This window comes from Suncus etruscus, chromosome 16 (genome assembly GCF_024139225.1).
Source record: "Suncus etruscus isolate mSunEtr1 chromosome 16, mSunEtr1.pri.cur, whole genome shotgun sequence".
NCBI lineage: Eukaryota > Metazoa > Chordata > Mammalia > Eulipotyphla > Soricidae > Suncus > Suncus etruscus.
This window is the reverse complement of record NC_064863.1, coordinates 74,250,905-74,273,053: the sequence shown is the minus strand read 5'-3', so window position 1 is coordinate 74,273,053 and position 22,149 is coordinate 74,250,905. Positions and strand designations below refer to the sequence as shown.

Here is a 22,149-nt window from a genome sequence, read left to right as displayed (position 1 = left end):
GGTGGTTGAACACTTGCTTTACATGTGTGAGGCTCCAGATTGGATCTCCGAAATCCATGTTTACCCCAGCCACCACCAGGAAAGGACAGCCCCTGCGCACAGAGCTGAGAGTGTCTTTTGAACACCCCCAAATGTGGCTCCCAAACTAAACTAATAATAACAATGAAGTAACTATTTTAGTGATCCATATGATATTTTTCCCAAGTGATTTCCTTGACTTACAGGTAGTATGATCACATCCATGGAAGGTCTGGGTTCTGATAATGTTTTCAGCTTAAACGAAGATAACCATTACCGGATAAGCAAGAGCCTGGTAAAATCTGTTGAAGGAAGCACAGTGCCCCTGACCAGGGTGAAGTGTCTGGTTTCCATGACAACTCCACATGATATCAGACTCCATGGGCCATCAGTTACTCCAGCTTTTGTTGAATTTGACACATCCCTGGAAGGGTTTGGGTAAGGAATTTGAAAGGTGGCCAAATCTTAATGTATTATTTTATACCACGTTCTTGCCCTTGGCAAATTGTTTTTTGGTTTAAATCTTCTTGATGCAAAGGTTTTAAATTATATGATACATTATCCTCAAGTATTTCTTTTCAAATTAAATAAGCTTGTTTGTTTAATATTTTGCAACTTTATTGTTTTCAATTATTCTAAATACATCAATTTAGTATCGGAGTCAGTAGTCAAGACCAATGGCTAAAATCTGTTCTTTGTAATATTTTTAAAGAAAGCATAATTTTAATGCATCAAAAGCACATTTGTTTATATATACATAGTATATATTTACGAATATATTGTTATAGTGTTAAAATGGCAGAGTTGAATTGTTATAATAGAGACTATCTGTTATACAGAGTCTAAAATATTTATGATCTAGCCCTATCTGAAAAATGTTTGCCAAATCCAGGTTTGATAAATATAAATGCAGGCAAAAACTGTTTGAATTTTGTAATCTTTTTCTTCAAATAAATGTTGTAATTATTCACTGACAATCATATCAAAAGGCATAATTTTCAGTGGCATAAAAAGACTGTAGTTCACTGATAGGGACTCTATATGATGGCCCAGAAGACATTGCAAAGGACCGGAGTGTATGTGTTACATGCAGGAGACCTAGGTTTGACCCAGGTTTGACCACCCCCCAGCACTACCTATTTTCTTGAGCATTGCGGACTGACCTCTGAGCAATGAGCAATGAACAACACTCCAAGAATAACTCTTGAACACTGCTTGGATTGACCCACAAACAAATTGTTGATGAAGAATCTAGAACAATTTGTAAAGTTCATCAGCGTAGAAATTTACATGACTGTTAAGTGGACCCATGTCTGTACGAGTTGATTGTGGGATTTTTATATACCTAACATTCAAATTGTATTTTAAATATGCTTTCCTTAGTTTCTATCTAAAAAGTAGATTCAAACACACTTCGGAATAGGTAAAACACACTAAAACAGTGGTAATAGGGCAGAGTAACTCAATGAAACAGAAGGGGCAGAAGGGAATTTTTCTGAGGTGATGAAATTCCTCTGTTTTACCAGATACTGATTTGTTTTGTTTTGGGGGCTGCCACACCTAGAGGTGCTCAGGGGTTACTCCTGTTTCTGCGTTCAGAAAGTGCTCCTGGCTCAGAGGACCATATGGGATGCCAGGGGATCAAACCAGTCTTCGTCCTAGGTTAGCCACGTGCAAGGCAATTGCCCTACCGCTGTGCTACTGCACTGCCCCATCAGATACTGATTATTTTTGGCTTTGAAAAATATTTTTACTAAAAATAATGTTCTTGGAAAATCATCAAGTAGATCTTTTAATTTTCACACATAATTAAACAAGACCATCTTTCTGAGACTACCATCCACATTTATTCCATGCTATCTTCAGTTGCTTGTACTGTTGGCAGCTCATTTCCTGGGTTAGGGCATAGTGATAAGGGAACAGCTGATCTTTAATATGTTCCTTGCCTTTTCCTTCTAATAGCTGCCTGTTCCTGCCCAGTTTGGCCCCTCATAACGCTCCTACAAATAATGCAGTCACAACAGGTCTCACTGACGGGGCTGTGGTCAGCGGAATTGGTTCTGGTAAATATAGCTTTGCTTATGTGATTCTTTTTTTTTAATAGAGTGCATCTTACTCAGTTTATGTGTTTTCCTTGGCTTTTTTTAAATGTGAATTTGAGTCAACACAACTCATGCACTGTGATTTTTTTTCTTTTGTTTTTAACTTTAGGTGAAAGAGTCTTCCCCCCTCCATCTGGCCTAAGCTACTCTAGCTGGTTTTGTATTGAACATTTTAGTTCTGCTCCAAATAATCATCCTGTCAGACTTCTTACTGTTGTTCGCCGAGCAAATTCTTCTGAGCAACATTTCGTGTGCCTTGCCATCCTGCTGTCAGCCAAGGACAGATCACTAATTGTGTCTACTAAAGAGGAACTGCTTCAAAACTATGGTCAGTCTTTGTCTTCATTCTCTTTGCACGTCTAAAATTATCCATCTTTATTTTTTGTTTCAATTTGTGTTTGTTCCGACTCTTTTTGGGCAATGCATTTCAGTACTCATAGCTTACTCCTGGCTCTCTGCTCAGGGTTCATTCCCGGTGGGCTGGGGGAACCTTCTGGAATGCTGGGGATAGAACTTGGGCTGCTTATACACAAGGCAGGTACCCTTCCTGTTGTACCCTCAAACTTCACTTTAATGTTCAATTCTTCCATTTTAGCTGTTAATTCTTCTGCAACCTAAATGATAATATCATAGGACAGGTCATATGAAACTTTACACTTTGTTCATTGGTGATTTTTAAGATACTTTTTAAGGGTAATTTATGGACACAACAGTAGGGAGAGTTCCTAAATATAAGAATTCATCTCAGATGCCAAGGAGTCACAGCTTTTCTTCCTAGGAAAGCAGATTGTTTAATACATTTCAGTAAGGATTTTCATTGGCTGTGAATTCTTCTTAGCTTATGAATATTCATTGAGCACCTGCCTACCATATGTGTCATTTTTTGGTAGACACAATAACATTTCAGTTATTGTATTCATTGTATACATTCAAGATTTGGTGCATATTTTACAATCATAATTCTCTTAAAATTCCATAGCATTTTATTGCTGTACAGTAAAACTTCAGCTCAAGGCTGTAATGAATTCTCTCTAAAATAAATGTTTAAGTAACATAAAGTATAAATCTCAGCTAATTTATTGCATTCTCTCTCTGAGTATAGTATTTGTATATAATTGTGTGTGTGTGTGTGTGTGTGTTGCTTCTGGTCCTTTGCTCAAGGATCAAGTTTAGGTTAGCTATGTTCAAGGCCGGCCTGTGTGTGTGTGTGTGTGTGTGTGTGTGTAGAGCTATGTTCAAGGCCGGCCTGTGTGTGTGTGTGTGTGTGTGTGTGTGTGTGTGTTGCTTCTGGTCCTTTGCTCAAGGATCGAGTTTAGGTTAGCTATGTTCAAGGCTGGCACCTTACCTGCTATGCTATCTTTTGGCTCCAGATTACTTTTTTTCTGTCATTTTGTTCTTTTGATTAAAAAAAAAATTATATTGCTTTTCATCTGCTCAGTTTCAGATATTAATTGAACATCAGTGCTAATTCATAATATATTTTAAATCTTCTTTGTATTTTCATAATGCTCAGCAGAGTTAGGCTTCAGAACAGTAAATACTGTAAAATTCCCAGGAGAACATTTTATTTGCTACTTTTCTAGCATGTGCTCCCATTGGTATTTTTCTCCTAATTTAAACTAGGTCTAATATCACCCACCAATTGACATACTATTCTCTGGTAGTTTTACTATTTCTCTGTCCTCCCATTTGCAATTTTTCTTAAGAGCTTTTTCTTCAGTTTGCATTTCTTCACTTTGAATCACTTATCTAATTAAACAAGATACCACATTTAGTCTTTTCACTCACCTTAATTCTTTATGAGAGAAAAAATAATTATCAGTTTTACCACTTCTTATTATTGAGACTCTGAAATCAAAAGGAGGAGATAGGGTGTGAGGTGCACTTAATGATAATCATGGCTTACTTCTCCTGGCTCTGTGCTCAGGGATCACTCCTGGTGTTGGGAGGACTATATGTGGTGCCAGAGACCAATTTTAGGTCTGTCGCATGCAAGACCAGCACCATAACTCTGTACTTTAGCTCTTAACCCAATATCTTTCTAACCAGGGAGTCCAATTTTTTTATTTTTGTTTCTTTTGAGGCACTGTACACAGCAGTGCTTAGAGGCCACTCCTGGAATCACTTATGGTGGTGCTTGGGAAACCATTTGGGATGTCAGGGATTGTACCCAGGCCGGCCATGTGTGCAAGGCAAATATCCTAACAACTGTACTATCTCTTCTTCCCCCATGTTTTGTCCTCTTACTTTTAATTGGATATTAGACAGATTAGCATGAATAATGTCCTTCTAAACAACTTAGACTCTAATGTTGCTTATTTATAAAATCCGAATCTCTCATTTTTCTGTGTTGTTGAATAATAACTGATTGCCATTTGGTCTAGCTTCAAAGTGTATGTCAGCTCTGAAAATCCTACCACTTTCACTATTTCCATTGTCTTATCTGTATTATTCTTCCTTATGTTTCTTGAATTTCTTATCCCTTGCTCTGTGGTATAGTTCTTGTTTAATATTTCTTAGACTTAAGAGATTCTAATTCTTCATTATGTCATTATCTGTCTTCCTGACTAGCTCTATGAACTTCCCACACACAATCTAGGCTTCATGCTACCTAAAGAGCGCAAGTAGTAAACACATACACAAAACTGTTTCTTGATGTGGGCGAGACTGCCCTCTGGAGGGTGCAGAATGCTCCCACATGCTGGGCAGTAGGTAGACTCAGGGTCAAAGGAGAGGCATATTTAACTATTTGCTTAAAAGGTAGATTCTCAATGGATAATGGGTGAAGGTAATGGGGTAACAAAGAATAGGGAAATCGGCTAAATAAGTTTGAGAGCCACTGATTTATAAAAAAGAATAAATTACTGTTAGAGAAGAAAAAATTACTGTTAGAGAGCCACTGATTTATAAAAAAGAATAAATTACTGTTAGAGAAGAAAAAGAAAGTGTAGATATACTGAAGGAAAAAAAAAGACAATGGAGAATTTAGAAAGAATGGGAATTCATGTAAAAAGTTAATGAGGGGTTGAAAAGATAGAGTAATGGGAAAAACTAGAAAGATAGTGTAGTATGTAGAGCACTTACCTTTTGTGTGGCCAAATTGGTCCTAAGCATCCCAAAAGTCCCCTGAGCCCACCAGGAATGATCCCTAAGTACCACTGAAATGAAATGAAATACTTCAAATGAAAATTACCATATTTTCTGGCATATAAGACGACCCCCTAATTTTTACAGTTAAAGCATAGGTTTAGGCCTATATTCGCTGTGTCAGAATGTTCCTGTGCTGCAACTGTATGTACCACAGTGAGCCAATCACAGCAAGCAAAGCTGTAATAGACTTCCTCTCTGACTTTGGCCAATCTGAGCAGGCTTTTGACAGTGTAGATTCGGCACAGAACATTGTCTAATTTGCATGCATCAAAAGCCTGGTTGGATTGGCTGAGTTCGAGAGGCGGTCCAAGCAGCCTTGCAGTGATTGGTGCAGGATCGAGTTGGAAAATTCGTTTTGTGGCAATATCCAGGTGATTTTCATTTAGCGGCATATTGAAACATTTTTCAGGATATACTCGGCATATAAAATGACCCCGATTTTCGGTTGACGTTTTTTCGTTTCAGTTGTCTTATACGCCGGAAAATATGGTAATAAAAGTTAAAATCTGAATCTTGGGATCATTTAGGTAATTTAAATGTTTTTTTGACCCTATATAATTTTCTTTAGATGTGACTGCAAGATTGAGTTCTTGTATTAGAAATTCTAGTAACGTATTTCTTGTTGCTGCATTTAAGATCCAGCTTTTCCATCATGTAAGCCATTATGATTTTGGGGTAATCAAGCCTTGTCAGTAGTCAGTCTGTTCAACAAGCTAACCCAACACATTGCCCATTGCAGATGTCTTAGTATAAGCCTGAGTCACCAAACTGCGATTTAGTTGCCTTGCACACAGTCATCCTAGGTTTGATCCCCAGCACCACATTTGGTACCCAGAGCACTGTCCCAAGATGGATCCTTGAATACAGAGCTTGGAGTAAGCTATAATTACCATTGGATATGCTACCCCAAACCCTAAAAAAAAAAAAGGTGGAAAGTTTCTTGTGGCATGTCTTTAATCCTAGAATAGATTCTGTCTATCAATCAGGGAAGGGTTAGGAATTTTTCTTGGTTTCAGCCAGATCTTAATCGTTCCTATTATGGCCTTCTGTGTAAAGGCAGGTTTTTGCCTGGTTTATTTGATTCCATATTTAACTTATGGATATGTTATTACTTTGTGATAGTCTTAACTTGTTAACAGAAACAGATATGTATTCCAAATTGCTATTGAAAATATAATATGCAGATATCTCAAGATTCCAAGTAAATGTTAATATTTTGAGTTCATTTAATTTCAACTTTCTAGTGTGCAGTCTTGCTTTTTTTTTTACTAAGAAATGGTGATTCTGCTTTTAAATTATATGGTAAGACTTAGCTATTTTTTGTTTGTTTGTTTTTTGTTTGTTTTGGTTTGGTTTTTGGGCCACACAGTAACGCTCAGGGGTTACTCCTGGCTATGTGCTCAGAAATTGCTCCTGGCTTGGGGAACCATATGGGACACTGGAATCAAACTGTGGTCCATCTTAGGCTAGTGTGGGCAAGCCTCACTGCTTGCTCCACTGCTCCGGCCCCAAAACTTAGCTATTTGTTTTATTTTTACTTTTGATGGACAAGGAAAGAATGAGTTTTTCATGCGTTGCTTTCTCATTGCCCTTACTTGATTTCTTAGAAAAAGTATATCAGTTTTAATTTTGTTTGCTTTGAACCAACCATACCCAATTTTCTCAGGGCTTTCTTGTGACTCTCTTATCAGGATTCACATCTGGCATCTTAGATTACTATATGGGGTGCTAGGCATTGAACTCAATGCCCTATCCACTGTACTATTGCTCTGTCCCCAAAAGGCTTAATAGCTTAATTTTATTAGCTTTAATAATTTTAATAGCTTAACTTTAATGTTAAATTGTGTTAACCTATGATCACTGAGTCTGATCTCTCAGTTTGCTAGGAGAAAGGATAGAGGCTTGAAGTGATTGTAGGTTACTAGTAAATAGCCTGTGTTTTCTAGTGAAACAGCATCAAATGCCTTTCAACTACTTAAGCCACTTCTATCTTGCCTGGGCTTATAGTTGTCATATCATTGAGGAGAGTATGTATGTATGTATGTTTGTATGTATGTATGTATGTTTTGTGTATTATGGATATATAAAAAAGAATAACAGTTTAAACATTCTTGGTTGTTATCCAGTATTGTAGTCAAATGCAATTCGACAAGAAATTTAAGGGACATTTTATAATAGACCTTTATAAATAGTAGTTCACTAGCCTCTTGTTCATCTCTACTGTAATTTGTGTCACCTTTTATTTCACTTACTACTAAAACTTGTTTTGATTTGCAATTATATGTGTTTTGAGCAAAAGAAAACAAGAATATTTCTCAGTTTTAACTTTTCACCAAAGATAACATTAGCAAGTGTAGAGGACGTATTCATTTCCATCATTTTCAGATTATTTTAGCAAAGATCAGGATCTAGATATGAATGTCATAAGGAGGATGATTTTGGAGAAAAACTCATTGATGTCTTCCCTTTATTTTAGTTGATGATTTTAGCGAAGAATCATCTTTTTACGAGATTCTCCCGTGCTGTGCTCGCTTTCGCTGTGGAGAACTTATAGTGGAGGGACAGTGGCACCACCTGGTTCTGGTCATGAGTAAAGGCATGCTTAAAAACAGCACCGCATCCCTGTATATCGATGGCCAGCTAGTCAACACTGTGAAGGTGAGCCCTTGCAACTTGACCTCTCTGCCACAGAGGTTTTGTGGGGCGGGGGCTGGGGGGAATTAAGTGTGCGTGTGTGTGTGCGCGTGTGTGTGTGTGTGTGTGTGTGTGTGTGTGCGTGCATGTATGTTTGCGTTTACAAAAATATTCCTTATTCGCTGCTTTCATCTTCAATTGACCTCAAGCATGCATTGACAACTATATTAAATGAATGTGACAAGCTCATTCATATCATGCACCTATAAAAGAATAGAAATAGGAATTTCAGGGGCCAGAGCAATAGTGCAGTGGTAGGGCACTTGCCTTGCACACGACTGATCCATGACAGACCTTGGTTCGATCCCTGGTATCCTATATGGTTCCCCAAGCCAGGAGCAATTTCTGAGCACATAGCCAGGATAACCCTTGAGCCTCACTGGGTGTGGCCCAAAAACCAAAAAAAAAAAAAAAAAAAAGGAGGGGGAATTTTAGGGTCCTTAAGAAGTTAGTGGAAGGGAAAGGGGAAATAGCCAAAGGCCAGAGTACATGTGTTATATGTGTAAGGCCCAGTCCCCTGAACACTACTAATTGCAAAGTCTTGTTGTAAAGTCAGGAGTAGCAGCTGAGAACTGTAGGGTGTTAGTCCAAAAAGGAGGTAGTTTTTTACTTATTGCTAAGTGGAGAAGTTAGTTGAATGATACCAGATGCCCAGGTTCCCAATTTTATCTCTTACTGTATATGATTCTGTATATGAATGTTTTATCTTAAAATTGCAATTATTTTTACTCAACTTTTTTTTTCATCTTCTCACATGAGCCTATGGTAATAGTAGATGCTCCATATTGTTTACTGGATGAGTATATAAATAGTATTCTCGATGGATATGCTGTAGAATTCAGAAGAGAGGAAAACAAATTGAAGTAGTCAGAAGACATTCGAGAAATTATTGAATGTTGCTAGATGGTTTCTATAGAAACCAGCGAGAAAATTCTTAAAATGTATTTCTAAATGATAGTATCTTTTTTTTTGGGGGGGGGGGGGGCTTGGCATCACATCCTTTAGTGATCAGGGGTTATTCCTGGCTCTGTGCCTGTTGGTGTCCCAGAACAGTGATGCTGGTGATCAAACTGGGTTATTTGCATCTCAGCCAGCCTTTAACTTATGTACTTTCTCACTAGCCTAATACCGCTCTTTATTTCACCAAAGATTCTTAGCCAACTGGGCGTGAGGTTCAGTGCACAGGCCCAAAGGATATAATACTGCCTGGACAGGCAGTGCTGGGGTCTACAGGTACTGTGCCTAGCAGTGTTTGAAAGACCATGCGATACCATGAATTTGGACCTGGGGTTGAGGCATACTTGGTGTGCATTCTACCTGCTGTACTGTCTCTACACCATCTGTTTCTTTTAGTTGAAATATTTGTCCTTTTGTGAATTAATGTTCAAGAGCCTTGAAATTGGCAACTTCTATGACTACATTTCCTTTCCAATTGATTGCATTTTGTCATCACGTTGTGCTACCCTGACATGATCCTTCCAGTGTATGCCGGAAATTGCCTTTTATTTCCTTTGTATACATAATTGCATTTGATATTTACAGGCTTAGAGATTCCCTAAAAGGTTATTGCTTTTTGTAATTTCAGTATTGGTGAAAGTAAGAATATCTTCAGTTTTTGTCATTATGGTAGATGAGACTTATTATTCATTTATATTATCACCATCACTCTTCCTCTGAGAAGTTTTTAGAAATCAATTGTAGATCACCTGTTGGTCTTCACACATATTATTATTCGTGTCACCGGGAATTTTTCTTTCAATATATATAGTAGTAATTATCATCTGAAATCTGGGTACTTTGAGAAAACAGTCAGCGGGATATTTACCTTGTGACCAAAGATCAGTAATACCTTTCAGCTGAAAATTACAGCAGAAATGCTTATGGATGGCTTAAGAGAAAGGCACATAGGTCACTGTCCTTGGTGCTCTTCTTGTAAGGATTCTTTTAGTATTGAATAAAAAGAATTTGCATTATATAAGAGAACTGGACACCAAAATCCTGTCTCAGGTCTGCACTTCCAGATGACTACAAAAATAACTGATGGTCATATGAATAGTGACTATGTGAAAAGGTCCAGTGGACATGTGTAGCCTGTTCCCTTCAGGAAATGTGGCAAATGTGGCTGGTTTGTGCCCAAGGACAGGGCCAGATTGAAGTTTGTCATTTCAAATATAGTAAGGAGCACAGATGTCAGGACTATCTCCCAAGCAGGTGTCTTCAATACATACATGGTTCCTGAGCTTCGTGGGAGTTACACTACACTGTACATCTTGCCAGTCATAGCAAGGTAGACAGGAATCATCCTAGTGAAGCCTGTAAGTTCTTAACACTTGCACTCCATTTTAAACCTGTTGGTGATGTCCTCATCCTCCACACCCATATAAATCCCTAAGAACAGGAAAAAACCTGTCCTCTTGGGAACCAAATAAAATCATACTTTTAACAAATCACTGAAATGTCATTAGTTCCATCAAGGGATACGAGCAAACAATATCCAAAGAAGAAACTTGAGTTTGTTTGTTTCTTTTTGAACCACACATGGCAGTAAACGGGGGTTACTCCTGGCTCTGCACTCAGGAATCACTCCTGGTGGCTGGTGCTCATGGGACCATTTTAAAAGCTGGGGATTAAACTCAGGTCAGCCATTTGCGAGGCAAGTGCCCTGCAGACTGTGCTTTCCAGCTACGTTGCTTGATTTTATCTCATCTCACATTAAAAGCAACACAAATAATTTTCAGAAGTCCTTGAATGCTATAGAAGGAAGCTCTGTGTTTGTACCAACCTGACAGCTTATTGAAGCACTATTAGCTTGAGATCCAAACTAACCAGGCAGCACCAGTATCCCTGTATTTGTAATGCTCCTTTTTGACATTAGGGGTTTTCCTTTTAGAGAGCTGGATCATATATTTCCAACTTCTTCTTTTTTTTTTTTTTTTTTTTTTGGTTTTTGGGCCACACCCGGCATTGCTCAGGGGTTACTCCTGGCTGTCTGCTCAGAAATAGCTCCTGGCAGGCACGGGGGACTATATGGGACACCGGGATTCGAACCAACCACCTTTGGTCCTGGATCGGCTGCTTGCAAGGCAAACGTCGCTGTGCTATCTCTCCGGTATTTCCAACTTCTTAATGTGCCAGACTCTTGACCTGCCTCCATCATTTGCAACCTAGCTGCTTTTTTAACATTTATAAAGTTGTGTGAGACCTTGGGATAATGAAAACATTCATAAAAATATTTGCTACCTTGGCGAAAGGGTCTCTTTTTTTTTTCCCCTTTAACCTTACAATTGTCTCATTTTTTGGCAGCTTCATTACGTTCACAGCACTCCCGGTGGCTCCGGCTCCGCAAACCCACCGGTGGTCAGCTCAGTCTATGCGTACAGTGGCACACCACCTGCCCAGCGCCAAGTCGCATCGCTGGTTTGGCGCCTGGGACCCACACATTTTCTGGAAGAAGTTCTACCCCCTTCCAGTGTTACAACCATTTATGAACTAGGACCAAATTATGTGGGAAGCTTTCAGGCCGTATGTATGCCATGTAAGTAACTTGTTCATCATTCATTTTTAGTTTTTGTTTGTTTGGATTTTTTTGCAGGGTGAGGTCACACCTGGTCGTACTCAGGGATTACTTCTGACTCTGCATGTGGTAATTACTTCTGCTGTGCTTAGGGAACCATATGGGATACTGAGGATCAAACCTAGGTTGGCCATATGCAAAGCAGACACCCTACCCACTATATCATTTTCTGGCTCTCCTCCTCCTCCTCTTCCTCCTCCTCCTCCTCCTCCTCCTCCTCCTCCTCCACTTCCCCCTCCTCCTCCTTCTTCTCCTCCTTCTTCTCCTCCTTCTTCTCCTTCTTCTTCTCCTCCTCCTCCTCCTCCTCCTCCTCCTCCTCCTCCTTCTTCTTCTTCTTCTTCTTCTTCTTCTTTTCTTCTTCTTCTTCTTCTTCTTCTTTTCTTCTTCTTCTTCTTCTTCTTCTTCTTCTTCTTCTTCTTCTTCTTCTTCTTCTTCTTCTTCTTCTTCTTCTTCTTCTTCTTCTTCTTCTTCTTCTTCTTCTTCTTCTTCTTCTTCTTCTTCTCTTCTTCTCCTCTTCCTCCTCCTTCTTCTTCTTCCTTTTTCTTAATTTTTTTTTTTGTTTTTGGGCCACACCTAGTGACACTCAGGAGTTACTCCTGCTCTGCACTCAGAATTCACTCCTGGAAGGCTTAGGGGGGCCATGTGGGATGTCGGGAATTGAACTCAGGTCCATCCTGGGTCAGCCACATAAAAGTCAAAAGTCCTACCACTGTGCTCTCTGGCCTCTTGTTCTCCATTCTTAAATGGTAAAAACTTAACTTCATGCAATTGAAATACATGCATTAAATGCATCTATGAGTATATGGTTATACCAGGGGTCTCAAACTTGCGGCCCACAGGCCGCAAATGGCCCTCCGTACAACATTTTGTGGCCCTGCCCTAGAGGAATCTTTTTTTGTTTTGTTTTGTTTTAGTTGTTTGAGTCACACACCCCAATGTTCAGGGCTTACTACTGACTTTGCACTCAAGGATCACCCCGACTTTGCCTCCTGTGGCCCGCAGGTAAATTGAGTTTGAGACCCCTGGCTACACTATATTTATTGGAAAATAATCTGATCTTCCTTTTCTTATCAGCTTGATTCCCTTGATTCATTGAAATTATTCTCTATTAATCATACTATACTTTGATGAGTTAGTAATAGTTTCTTATCACCAGTTTTCCCATTTTACTGACTGGTTTCAAGATGTAGGTTGTCTATGATTTAGGGTAAATACCTGCTCACTATATTATCACTCTGATTTTCATTCATAAAGTTGGTTTTTCAGTTGTAGTTCTTTGATCCCAAGGTCTGTCTTCCAGTATTGTACTGTCTTGATTACTACTGTTTTGAAGTAAAGTTTGAAGTTTAGAGTAGTAATGCCTCCCATCTTTTTTTCTCCTGAGGATTATTTTGAGTGGGGTGGTTGAGGTATAAACAGATAATGTTTCATATGAATTTCAGGAGTGTTTGGTCTTTGAAAATGTCATGGGTATCTTTTAAGGGACTACATTGAATCTATAGAATACTTGTAGAGCATTGCCATTCTGATAATGTTAATCCTTCCAATCCATGAGCAGGGGATATATTTCCAGTTCCTCATGTCTTCTTGTCAATTTCATATTAGTCTTTATTAGATTTTATCCATAAAAGAATTTTAAACAAGAACTAAGGGCCAGAGCAATAGCAAAATGGGTAGGGTGTTTGCCTTATGTGCTGTCAACCACATCCCATATGGTCCCCCAATCCTGCCAGGAGTTATTTCTGAGCACAGAGCCAGAAGTAACCCCTGAGTACAATGATGTGTCCTAAAAAGAAAAAAAAAAAAAGAATTGGCTAAGCTATAGTTTCTTTGTATTACTCTTCAAGTGATGTCTATCTTGAGTCGACAAAAAATCTGGGAAAAATTAGGGTACTAATATGACATTATAAAAACAATATGATATAGCCAAATGATATATGCCCTTGCTTTAGTTAGAATCTAATGATCACCAACACTTGGCTATGCCAAATCAGCACGTATGCATAAAGGATATTCATTACCAAGATTATGCCCTTCATGTATTATTTGTTAATTTTTACAAAACACTTAAGTTAGGAGCTTCTATCATCCTCTACATTGTGCAATATGGAAACTGAAGCACTGAGATCACAATTTTAAGGATCTCAGAGATCACAAGCAAGATTCATCCACACAGAAGTGGACTTTTTGGCTTGGTGCTGGGGGGTCGCTTATGAGACCATATAGTGCATGGCAGGAATTTATTCACTGCTTCTGAACACAAAACATGCTCTTCCTCCTTAGAAAACTTGACCCCTTTGTAAAGTGCTTTGTGATTAGTTTAATATCTTTCCTGCAAAGAGAAAATGCAGGAGCTAAAACACTTGCCTTGCATGCTACAACATTAGCTGCAATCTCCATTCAATCTCCCATACCACATAAGATCTCTGAGCATGGCCAGTAAGGAGTTCTGAGCACAGAACTATGAGTAAATGATCTAGCTCACAAAGCAAAATAATGATACCACAGGAAATAATATTTCTTTTCTGGGTCATGAATATTAGGGGTCAGTGGTGGAGGTAGAGCATTTGCCTTGCATGCAGAAGTAGTGTGGTTCGAATCCCGGCATCCCATATGGTCCTCCAGCCTGCCAGGAGCGATTTCTGAGTGTAGACCCAGGAGTAACCCCTGAGCACTGCCGGGTGTGACCCCAATTTAGTGTGTCTATGCAAAAAGGAACAATGCCATATTAAATTGTTGGTGCATTTGGTTGTAAAAATGACAGGCTATACAATCTCTGTGCCCTGGTTTTGACATGAGCTTTTTTTCCCAAGCAAGACTTTTCTACTAGACTTTCACACTAAGCAGAACCAAAACAAACACAAATAAAAATATAAAAAAAGGGATGGGATGGAGGCAGCTACCTTTACATTTGAAAATACACTAAAATGTATGACTATTGAGGACTTAAACATACAAAGTAAACATAGATATCCCCATTAAGTCTTGTGAGATAGTCTTGGGAGAAGGGATGAGATCAATGCGTTTTCATCCCTCACGGTTTTTCTTATCTGATCTAAGAAATGATTTGAAGTAAGGAATCAGGTAGTGTCTTCGAGCTGGGTTTCCCTCTGAAGCTGAGTCCAGTAGCATGCAACAGTCCACATTGAGGGAGGTGGGAGAAAAAGGGCCATATAGAATGAGTTAGCAGGAATGATGGTTATAGCTTCTTGCCAGGGCAAGAGATGTGGGGCTGAGTGGCAGCTTGCTGAGGCAGGTCTCATTTCTAAGGCCACCACTCACAAGCTTTCTGATGAAGACTAGTTCTCATGGTTTTCATTCCTTTTGCCTTTGGGCACTTGTTTAAAAATAGTTTTTAAAATTCAACTTGCTTGTTTCAGTTCAGACAAATTTCATGTCTGCATATTGAAAACATGATAGTAAAAATAAAACATTGGCTATGATACAGGTAAATATACGATGGTGTTTGAAAATGATTATTCTTCTTTTGAAGGTAAAGATGCAAAATCTGAAGGTGTCATTCCATTGCCTGTGTCCTTAGTACCTGAGGAAAAGGTGTCATTTGGCCTCTATGCACTCTCTGTCTCCTCTCTGACTGTGGCAAGAATCCGCAAAGTCTACAACAAATTAGACAGCAAAGCCATTGCAAAGCAGGTAAGCAGGCGGTTTCCAAGGCAAACTCTGACTGATTCTCACTGGGAAGACTTTGCAATGCCTTGGTTCTTAATACTACACAAGTATGAGAGGTTTCTAAAAGCAGTGCTCTTCATGCTTTGTTTTGATTTGGCTTATTTCAGTTTGAAGATAAAGCAAACAAACTTAGATATTTAGCTTATTTCAGAAGTGGCGATTCCCTTCTATTTTCATTGTATGGTTTTTACTTATATTGACAACTAAGGAGTTAAATTTTGAAAAACAGTCACTATTTTAAAGGCTATAATTTAATAACCTTTTCCTGGATCACCTCTACCCTTTTTGCAGGACCCACAAAGAGAAATTCCCTGTCTTTATGGCTCCCAAGTCCACATAGGAAAGACTAAATAATAATGAGTAAAGAAATAATCTAAATAGAGTTTGTTAAATGGTGAAGAGAGCTATGTATAAAATAATAACGCAGCGAAGGGAAAAGAAATAGGCTTATGCTTTTAAAGAGGATGGTCAGAGGAAGCATCATTGAGAAGTGAACTTGGTGCAAACTTGAATTTTGGAGCAGCAAACATAACTATATGGAGAGAGAAGCATATATAATGGCGAAATGCAGTTGAGTGTAGTGAGTGCAGGTGTTTGTGTTAGGAAGGTAAGGGCTAAGCCCTAAGGAAATTTCATGCCTGCTCCAGAGCCACAAGGAACAACTTGGTGGCAGAGAGGAACTAGAGGTACTGGGAGCTAGATTATTTATTTGGACTTTCATTGAATACAGGGGGGCATTACTGGGATCCAGACATGAAAATGACATGTTTGGGGCCAGTGAGGTGGCGCTAGAGGTAAGGTGTCTGCCTTGCAAGCGCTAGCCAAGGAAGGACTGCGGTTTAATCCCCCGGCGTCCCATATGGTCCCCCCAGGCCAGGGGCAATTTCTGAGCGCTTAGCCAGGAGTAACCCCTGAGCATCAAAATGGTTGTGCCCCCTGCCCCCCCCCCCCAAAATGACATGCTATGATTTACTCTTCTATTTGAGTTTTGGAGGTTTTCTTGGGGAGTTGCTTTTGCGGGGGTTTTTTTTTGTTGTTGTTGTTGTTGGTTTATTTGTTTTGTTTTTGCCATATCCAGCAGTACTCTGGTCTTACTCCTTACTCTACGCTCAGTAATCACTGGCAGTCTCAAGGGGCCATCTTGGGATCAAACCTGAGTCAGCCACATGCACAGCAAATGCCCTATCTTCTGTGCTATTACTCTGACCCTGTGACTTACTCTTAGAGCACTATCAGGGTAACTTTGCTGAAAGAGATTGGAAGGAGCTAAAGTGAATCAGGGAATCTAGTTTTGAGAGCAATGATAAAAATTCATATGAGAGATGTGGTCAGGACAGATGTGACAACAGGGCTCCTGATGAAAAGTGGTCAGAATTGAGGTATACATTGAACTTCAAAACAACAGTGTTCATCTTGCAGGCTGTGAACCAGGACATTATGCTGTCATAGTATTGGGGAGATGAAGAACCCAACAGAAAAAAAACTGAGGAACAAGCAGCAAATGAAAAAGGATAACTAGGAGAGATTGGTATCATAGAAATAAATGAAAGGCCAGAATCATAGAATAGTGGATAAGGCACTTATTTTCTTACAGTTGTCCCAGGTTTAATCCTTACCATCTCATATGATACCTTGAGTGCCACCAAGCGTGATCCCTGTGTGTAGAATCAAGAATAAACCCTGAGGGGCCGGGCGGTGGCGCTGGAGGTAAGGTGCCTGCCTTGCCTGTGCTAGCCTAGGACGGACCACGGTTCGATCCCCCGGCGTCCCATATGGTCCCCCAAGAAGCCAGGAGCAACTTCTGAGCGCATAGCCAGGAGTAACCCCTGAGCGTCACAGGGTGTGGCCCAAAAACCAAAAAAAAAAAAAAAAAAAAAAAAAAAGAATAAACCCTGAGCACAGCCAGATGTGCCCAAAGATGAACATTAGCAATCTTCTATCAAGTGTTTTACTATAGTTAAACAACAAAAATAACCTTTAGTGCATGGGAGAGTGCAGGCCCCTTTCGTGCATCTTTAGTGAAGATGGTGTTTGCCTTGTATCAACAGATCTGACTTCCATCTCTGGCACCTCATATGGTTTCTTGAGACTGAGTAATCCTGAGTACTGCTGTGTATCTCCCCAAAAAGTAAATCTCTTTTGGTTTAGGATGGTGAAATTGTTGGTGAGCTAGGCATCTGATTAGGGAAGACAAAGAACAAAGGAAAAGAAATTGAAATTATAGCCTAGAAGGAAAGGAATTAGGAATAGTAATAAATAGTAAATAGTGTAAATAATAAATAGTAAATAATGACAACACTTATGCAGAGGTTTGTCTGTGTTTATCTGTATTAGTATGTTATAGATAGATAGATAGATAGATAGATAGATAGATAGATAGATAGATAGATAGACAGACAGACAGACAGACAGACAGACAGACAGACAGACAGACAGATAGATAGGTAGATAGGTAGGTATATAGACATGCCTGAGTATTAAATTAATATTTCTATTAGGTTGGCAGTTTAATCTGTACATCTTAGATAATAAATCTATGGAACATTTAGTTCACAAGGATATAGGTGAAACAAGGCCAGCATTCTCTTCACTGATTAGATGTAGGATGAGTACTGATGAGAGCCTGCTACTATTAGAGTTTCATTTTGAGAGACCCCTGCTGCTGTTGAAAAGGCATTTAACTATCTTTATTTCAGTGTATTGTATTTTCTTTGCTTTCTTTAAGTTTCCAGACCCTCACAAATCGTGTGTCTGATATTCTGATAAGGGCAGAGAGGAGAGCCACGTCTTCAATTATGGCTTTTTATTTCCTTTTTTAATCAAAATGTTGAGATTGCTTTTCTGTAGTTAATTCTCCCTTTTCCTATTCTTCAGTTAGGCATTTCCTCCCATGAGAATGCTACTCCGGTGAAGTTGATCCACAACGCAGCAGGCCACCTTAATGGGCCTGCCCGGACTGTTGGAGCCGCTCTCATTGGATACTTGGGTAATCAGTTGGCCTTTGTTATTTCACATTTGTTTATTTTCTCTTAAATCAGCATTCACTTTCTTTAATTTAGGATGATGCTTAATAGTGGTGGCCTATAAGATTATTGTAACATTTTGAGATTAAAGCAATAGTCTCAAGCTTCAGACAACTTGAAGAATTACAATCTATTATAAAAACACAATCACTTCTCCTCTTTGGTCAGCATTGACAAGCAATGACGACATAATTTTGTGAAATTTCTTTTTTTTTTTTTTCCCCCAAGAAATTTCAAGACAAGTATCTCTTTCTGTTTAGGGATGGAAGTAAATACCATCCTAGAAATATCAGTGATTACTGTATGGTTTACGGCTGCAGCAATGTCAGTTATTTGGCAACAAGGAAAAAATCAAAGTCTGATTATGAACTCTGAATCCTACTCTAACAAAGTTTGGTCTGACCAGTGTTTGACAGTCTTGCACCTGAAATCTTTTCAAGTGAGCTGAGAGTTTTGTGTAGAATTTTGAGATAGCCTATCCAAAATCCAGAGCTAATGGTTAAATAATTTCATATGCAGATCAGTACATAATATTGGGGACTTAATAAATGAATAAAATGCATATGTGCTAGTCAGTATTATATGTGGCAATTTTACCCTTGTGAATGGTCACACACGTTCATTTTGTTTTGCCTATTTTTAATTATTATTTTATTTTTGCTAATTGGTATTTATTTAAAGAGCACTACTATGTCCTTTTTAAAAGTAGACCAATATTGTGATTTAGTGCAAACAGTAGGGGACAAAGAGCTAAGTGAATTAAGTCTTAGTTCCTGTTGAATCTTGATGTGACATTTTGCAAACGGTCAAACTCTGAACTTCAGTTTTCTTATCTTTAAATCAGTGATTACCTTTGGAAGGTAGTATTTAAAACCTAGTACTAATGTATTTGAAAGTATTGTAAAATACTTTCATACTTAGTACCTAGAAATAGGAAATGTATGTTGATTTGTTTAAACCTCGATCAGTTAGCAAATACTTAAACAATAGCTTCTATTTTTAAGAAGTTCAGATCTAGGGGCGGAATCGATAGCACAGTGAGTAGGACATTTGCTTTGCATGTGGCTAGCCTGGGTTCAATATCCCGCATCCCATTTGGTCCCCCAAACCTGCCAGGAGTTGTTTCTATGCAGAGCCAGGAGTAACCCCTGAGTACTGCCAGCTATGACCTCAAAAATGTTCAGACATATAAATGTGAGGCTTTGTTTCTTTTTTTTAATAATAACAAGTTTCTTCCAGTACTATATTTTCACATATTTGCATGCTTCTGAGGTTACTGATCTATTTTTTTCCTTTATTTAAACATCTTGATTATATATATGATCTTTTACTCCATTGTATAAGAAGCTGTGAGTAGTACTGTACTTTCTGGAATTATTTTTAGGTGAAAGTGATCCACTTAGTCCTCTAAAGAAGAATAGTTTTTCCACCCTTTCTGCACTTCAGGATTAAAGCGTTTTATGTTTTCTGTTTTGTTTTGTTGGGTTTTTTTTGTTTTTGGTTTTTTTTTTGTTTTTGGTTTTTGGGCCACACCCGGTGACACTCAGGGGTTACTCCTGGCTATGCACTCAGAAGTTGCTCCTGGCTTGGGGGACCATATGGGACGCCGGGGGATCAAACTGCGGTCCATCCAAGGCTAGCGCAGGCAAGGCAGGCACCTTACCTCTAGCGCCACTGCCCGGCCCCTTGTTTTGTTTTTTGTATAAACCAGAGATGCTCAGGGGTTACTCCTGACTCTCCACTCAGGAATTATTCCTGTTGTTGCTCAAGGGACCATATGGGTTGCCAAGGATTGATATTAGGCCAGCCACATGCAGAGCAAATGCCCTACTTGCTGTTAAAGTGTTTTAATCTCTCAACAGGATCCAGTAAGATATTTTCACTTGCTTCAGAAATTCAGTCCCAGGGACCGGAGAGATAGTATAGCAGGTAAGGCACTTGCCTTGCATGTGGCCAACCTGGATTCAATCCCCGGCATCCCATAAGGTCCCCTAAGCACTGCCAAAAATAAATAAATAAAACCAATCCCCACCCCCCAAAAAATTCATTCCCAGAGTCATTGTTGTTTGCCTTTTTCTTCTTCCCTTCTTTTTTTGGCAGGGGAGGGGGGCACACTTGGTGATGATGTTCAGGGGTTACTCCTGGTTCTGCACTCAGGAATCACTCCTGGCAGTGCTCAGGGAACCATGTGGGATGCCGAGAATCAAACCCAGGTTAGCTGAGTGCAAGGCAAGTGCCTTACCTGTTATACTATTTCTTCAGCCCCTGTAGTTTGCTCTTTTTCAGGAAGTCATAGGGATCAGAAAGGACCCTGTTGTGCTAGCTCTTGGCACCTCCTTGCTATGTACTAGACTTTGCTTCTTTACATTACCCAATGCTACTTAACTTTATTTTTTGCTACTTAAAGATATTTAAAGAAGCATGGTTTACATAGTTATTGGTAGTTGAGTTTTAAATATATAATATTTCAACACTAATCCCACCACCAGTGTCAACTCAACACCAGTATGCATATACTCCATCATTCCCCAAACTTCATTTCTCTGTCCTAAACCCCTGCCTGCCACCATGGCAGGCACATTAAAGTTAAGTGGTGTCAGCATAGATGTTATGTTGTCAGTGTCATTGAATTTGATCTTCAGACATGTAGCTATACCACTTTCCCACATCCCCAATATAACCGAAGCCCAAACCCTTATTCCCTCTAATCTTTACCTTCCCCTTACGATTGTTTTACTTCTCTGGATGGATGATGAACATCTTTCCTTGTCCTTTCTGGCCTTAAGTGTGTCTACTTTGTTAAAATTTTTTCTTGGTTAACTTTTTTTTTAGTCACTGATTTTATAATACTGTTAAAGATAAAGTTCCAGACATACAGTGTTCCAACTCACCTCTAACACCAAAGTCTCAGTGTCCCTCCACCTCACCAATGTGTCTCTCAAGCCCACCTCCTCAGCAAACTTGGTTCTGTACATCAGCTCTCAGGACCTTTCATCATTTGTCACTTCTGTACTGTGTTTCTTTCTATTCCATTTATAACAAAGATCATTCTTTGTCTACGCCTTTCTCTCTGACTGACTTCGACTCAGCATGATTTCCTCTATCCCTATCGTGACAATTTGCAGGAGTTTTTCCTTTCATATAGCTGAGTACTATCCCATTGTATATATGTACCACAGTTTGTCCACTCATCTGTGCTTGGCCACTGGATTCATTTTGGCTTGTTAAATATTTTTACAATGATATATTTGATGTATATTTCCACAAGAGATGTCGTATTTTATTAATTTTTTTTCTCTCTTTTGCTCAGGAGTAAGAACGTTCGTCCCTAAGCCTGTTGCCACTACACTGCAGTACATCGGTGGAGCGGCAGCTATCCTGGGTCTGGTGGCCATGGCCTCGGATGTGGAAGGGCTCTATGCAGCGGTCAAGGCCCTGGTTTGTGTGGTCAAGAGTAACCCCCTCGCCAGCAAAGAGATGGAAAGAATCAGGGGCTACCAGGTGCATCGCCTAAATATCATTCTTCGCTTTCTTGCCCTAAGAATGTCATCATTTTAACTGTTTTTAAACACAAGAAAAATTGTATTGTTCAAATATACTTTTAGTATTTGTAGTTTTTCAGAGACCAGAGTAGGGTGTTTGCCTTCTTGCACATAGTGGACCTCGTTTGATCTCCCACACAACATTGTCCCCGGTGCACCACCAGGAATGAATTCCTGAACACAGAGACAAGCATTAGCAACAAGGACCACCAGGTGTGGCCCAAAAAAGCAATTTTAAAAAAATCTAGTTTTTCTTAAAACTGTCATGTCAAGTGAGTGAGTGTGTCTTTCTCTTTTTTGAGTCATTTCTTTATTTCATTGAAAAGCACTTCTCAGTCCTTGAATTAGGCTACCTC

The 22,149-nt window shown here is 39.2% G+C and overlaps 1 protein-coding gene across 1 annotated transcript in view; it reads left to right on the top strand.

Annotated features, from left to right (window-relative positions):
• Positions 1-22,149, top strand: part of WDFY3 (WD repeat and FYVE domain containing 3) — a 301,877-nt gene that overhangs the window by 149,661 nt on the left and 130,067 nt on the right. Inside the window, exons 18-25 of the mRNA XM_049790238.1 lie at positions 225-456; positions 1,981-2,081; positions 2,230-2,448; positions 7,747-7,928; positions 11,268-11,499; positions 15,032-15,192; positions 18,103-18,214; positions 21,562-21,752. Of these exons, the coding sequence (XP_049646195.1) occupies positions 225-456; positions 1,981-2,081; positions 2,230-2,448; positions 7,747-7,928; positions 11,268-11,499; positions 15,032-15,192; positions 18,103-18,214; positions 21,562-21,752 (1,430 nt within the window). The remainder of the gene's footprint in view (positions 1-224; positions 457-1,980; positions 2,082-2,229; positions 2,449-7,746; positions 7,929-11,267; positions 11,500-15,031; positions 15,193-18,102; positions 18,215-21,561; positions 21,753-22,149) is intronic.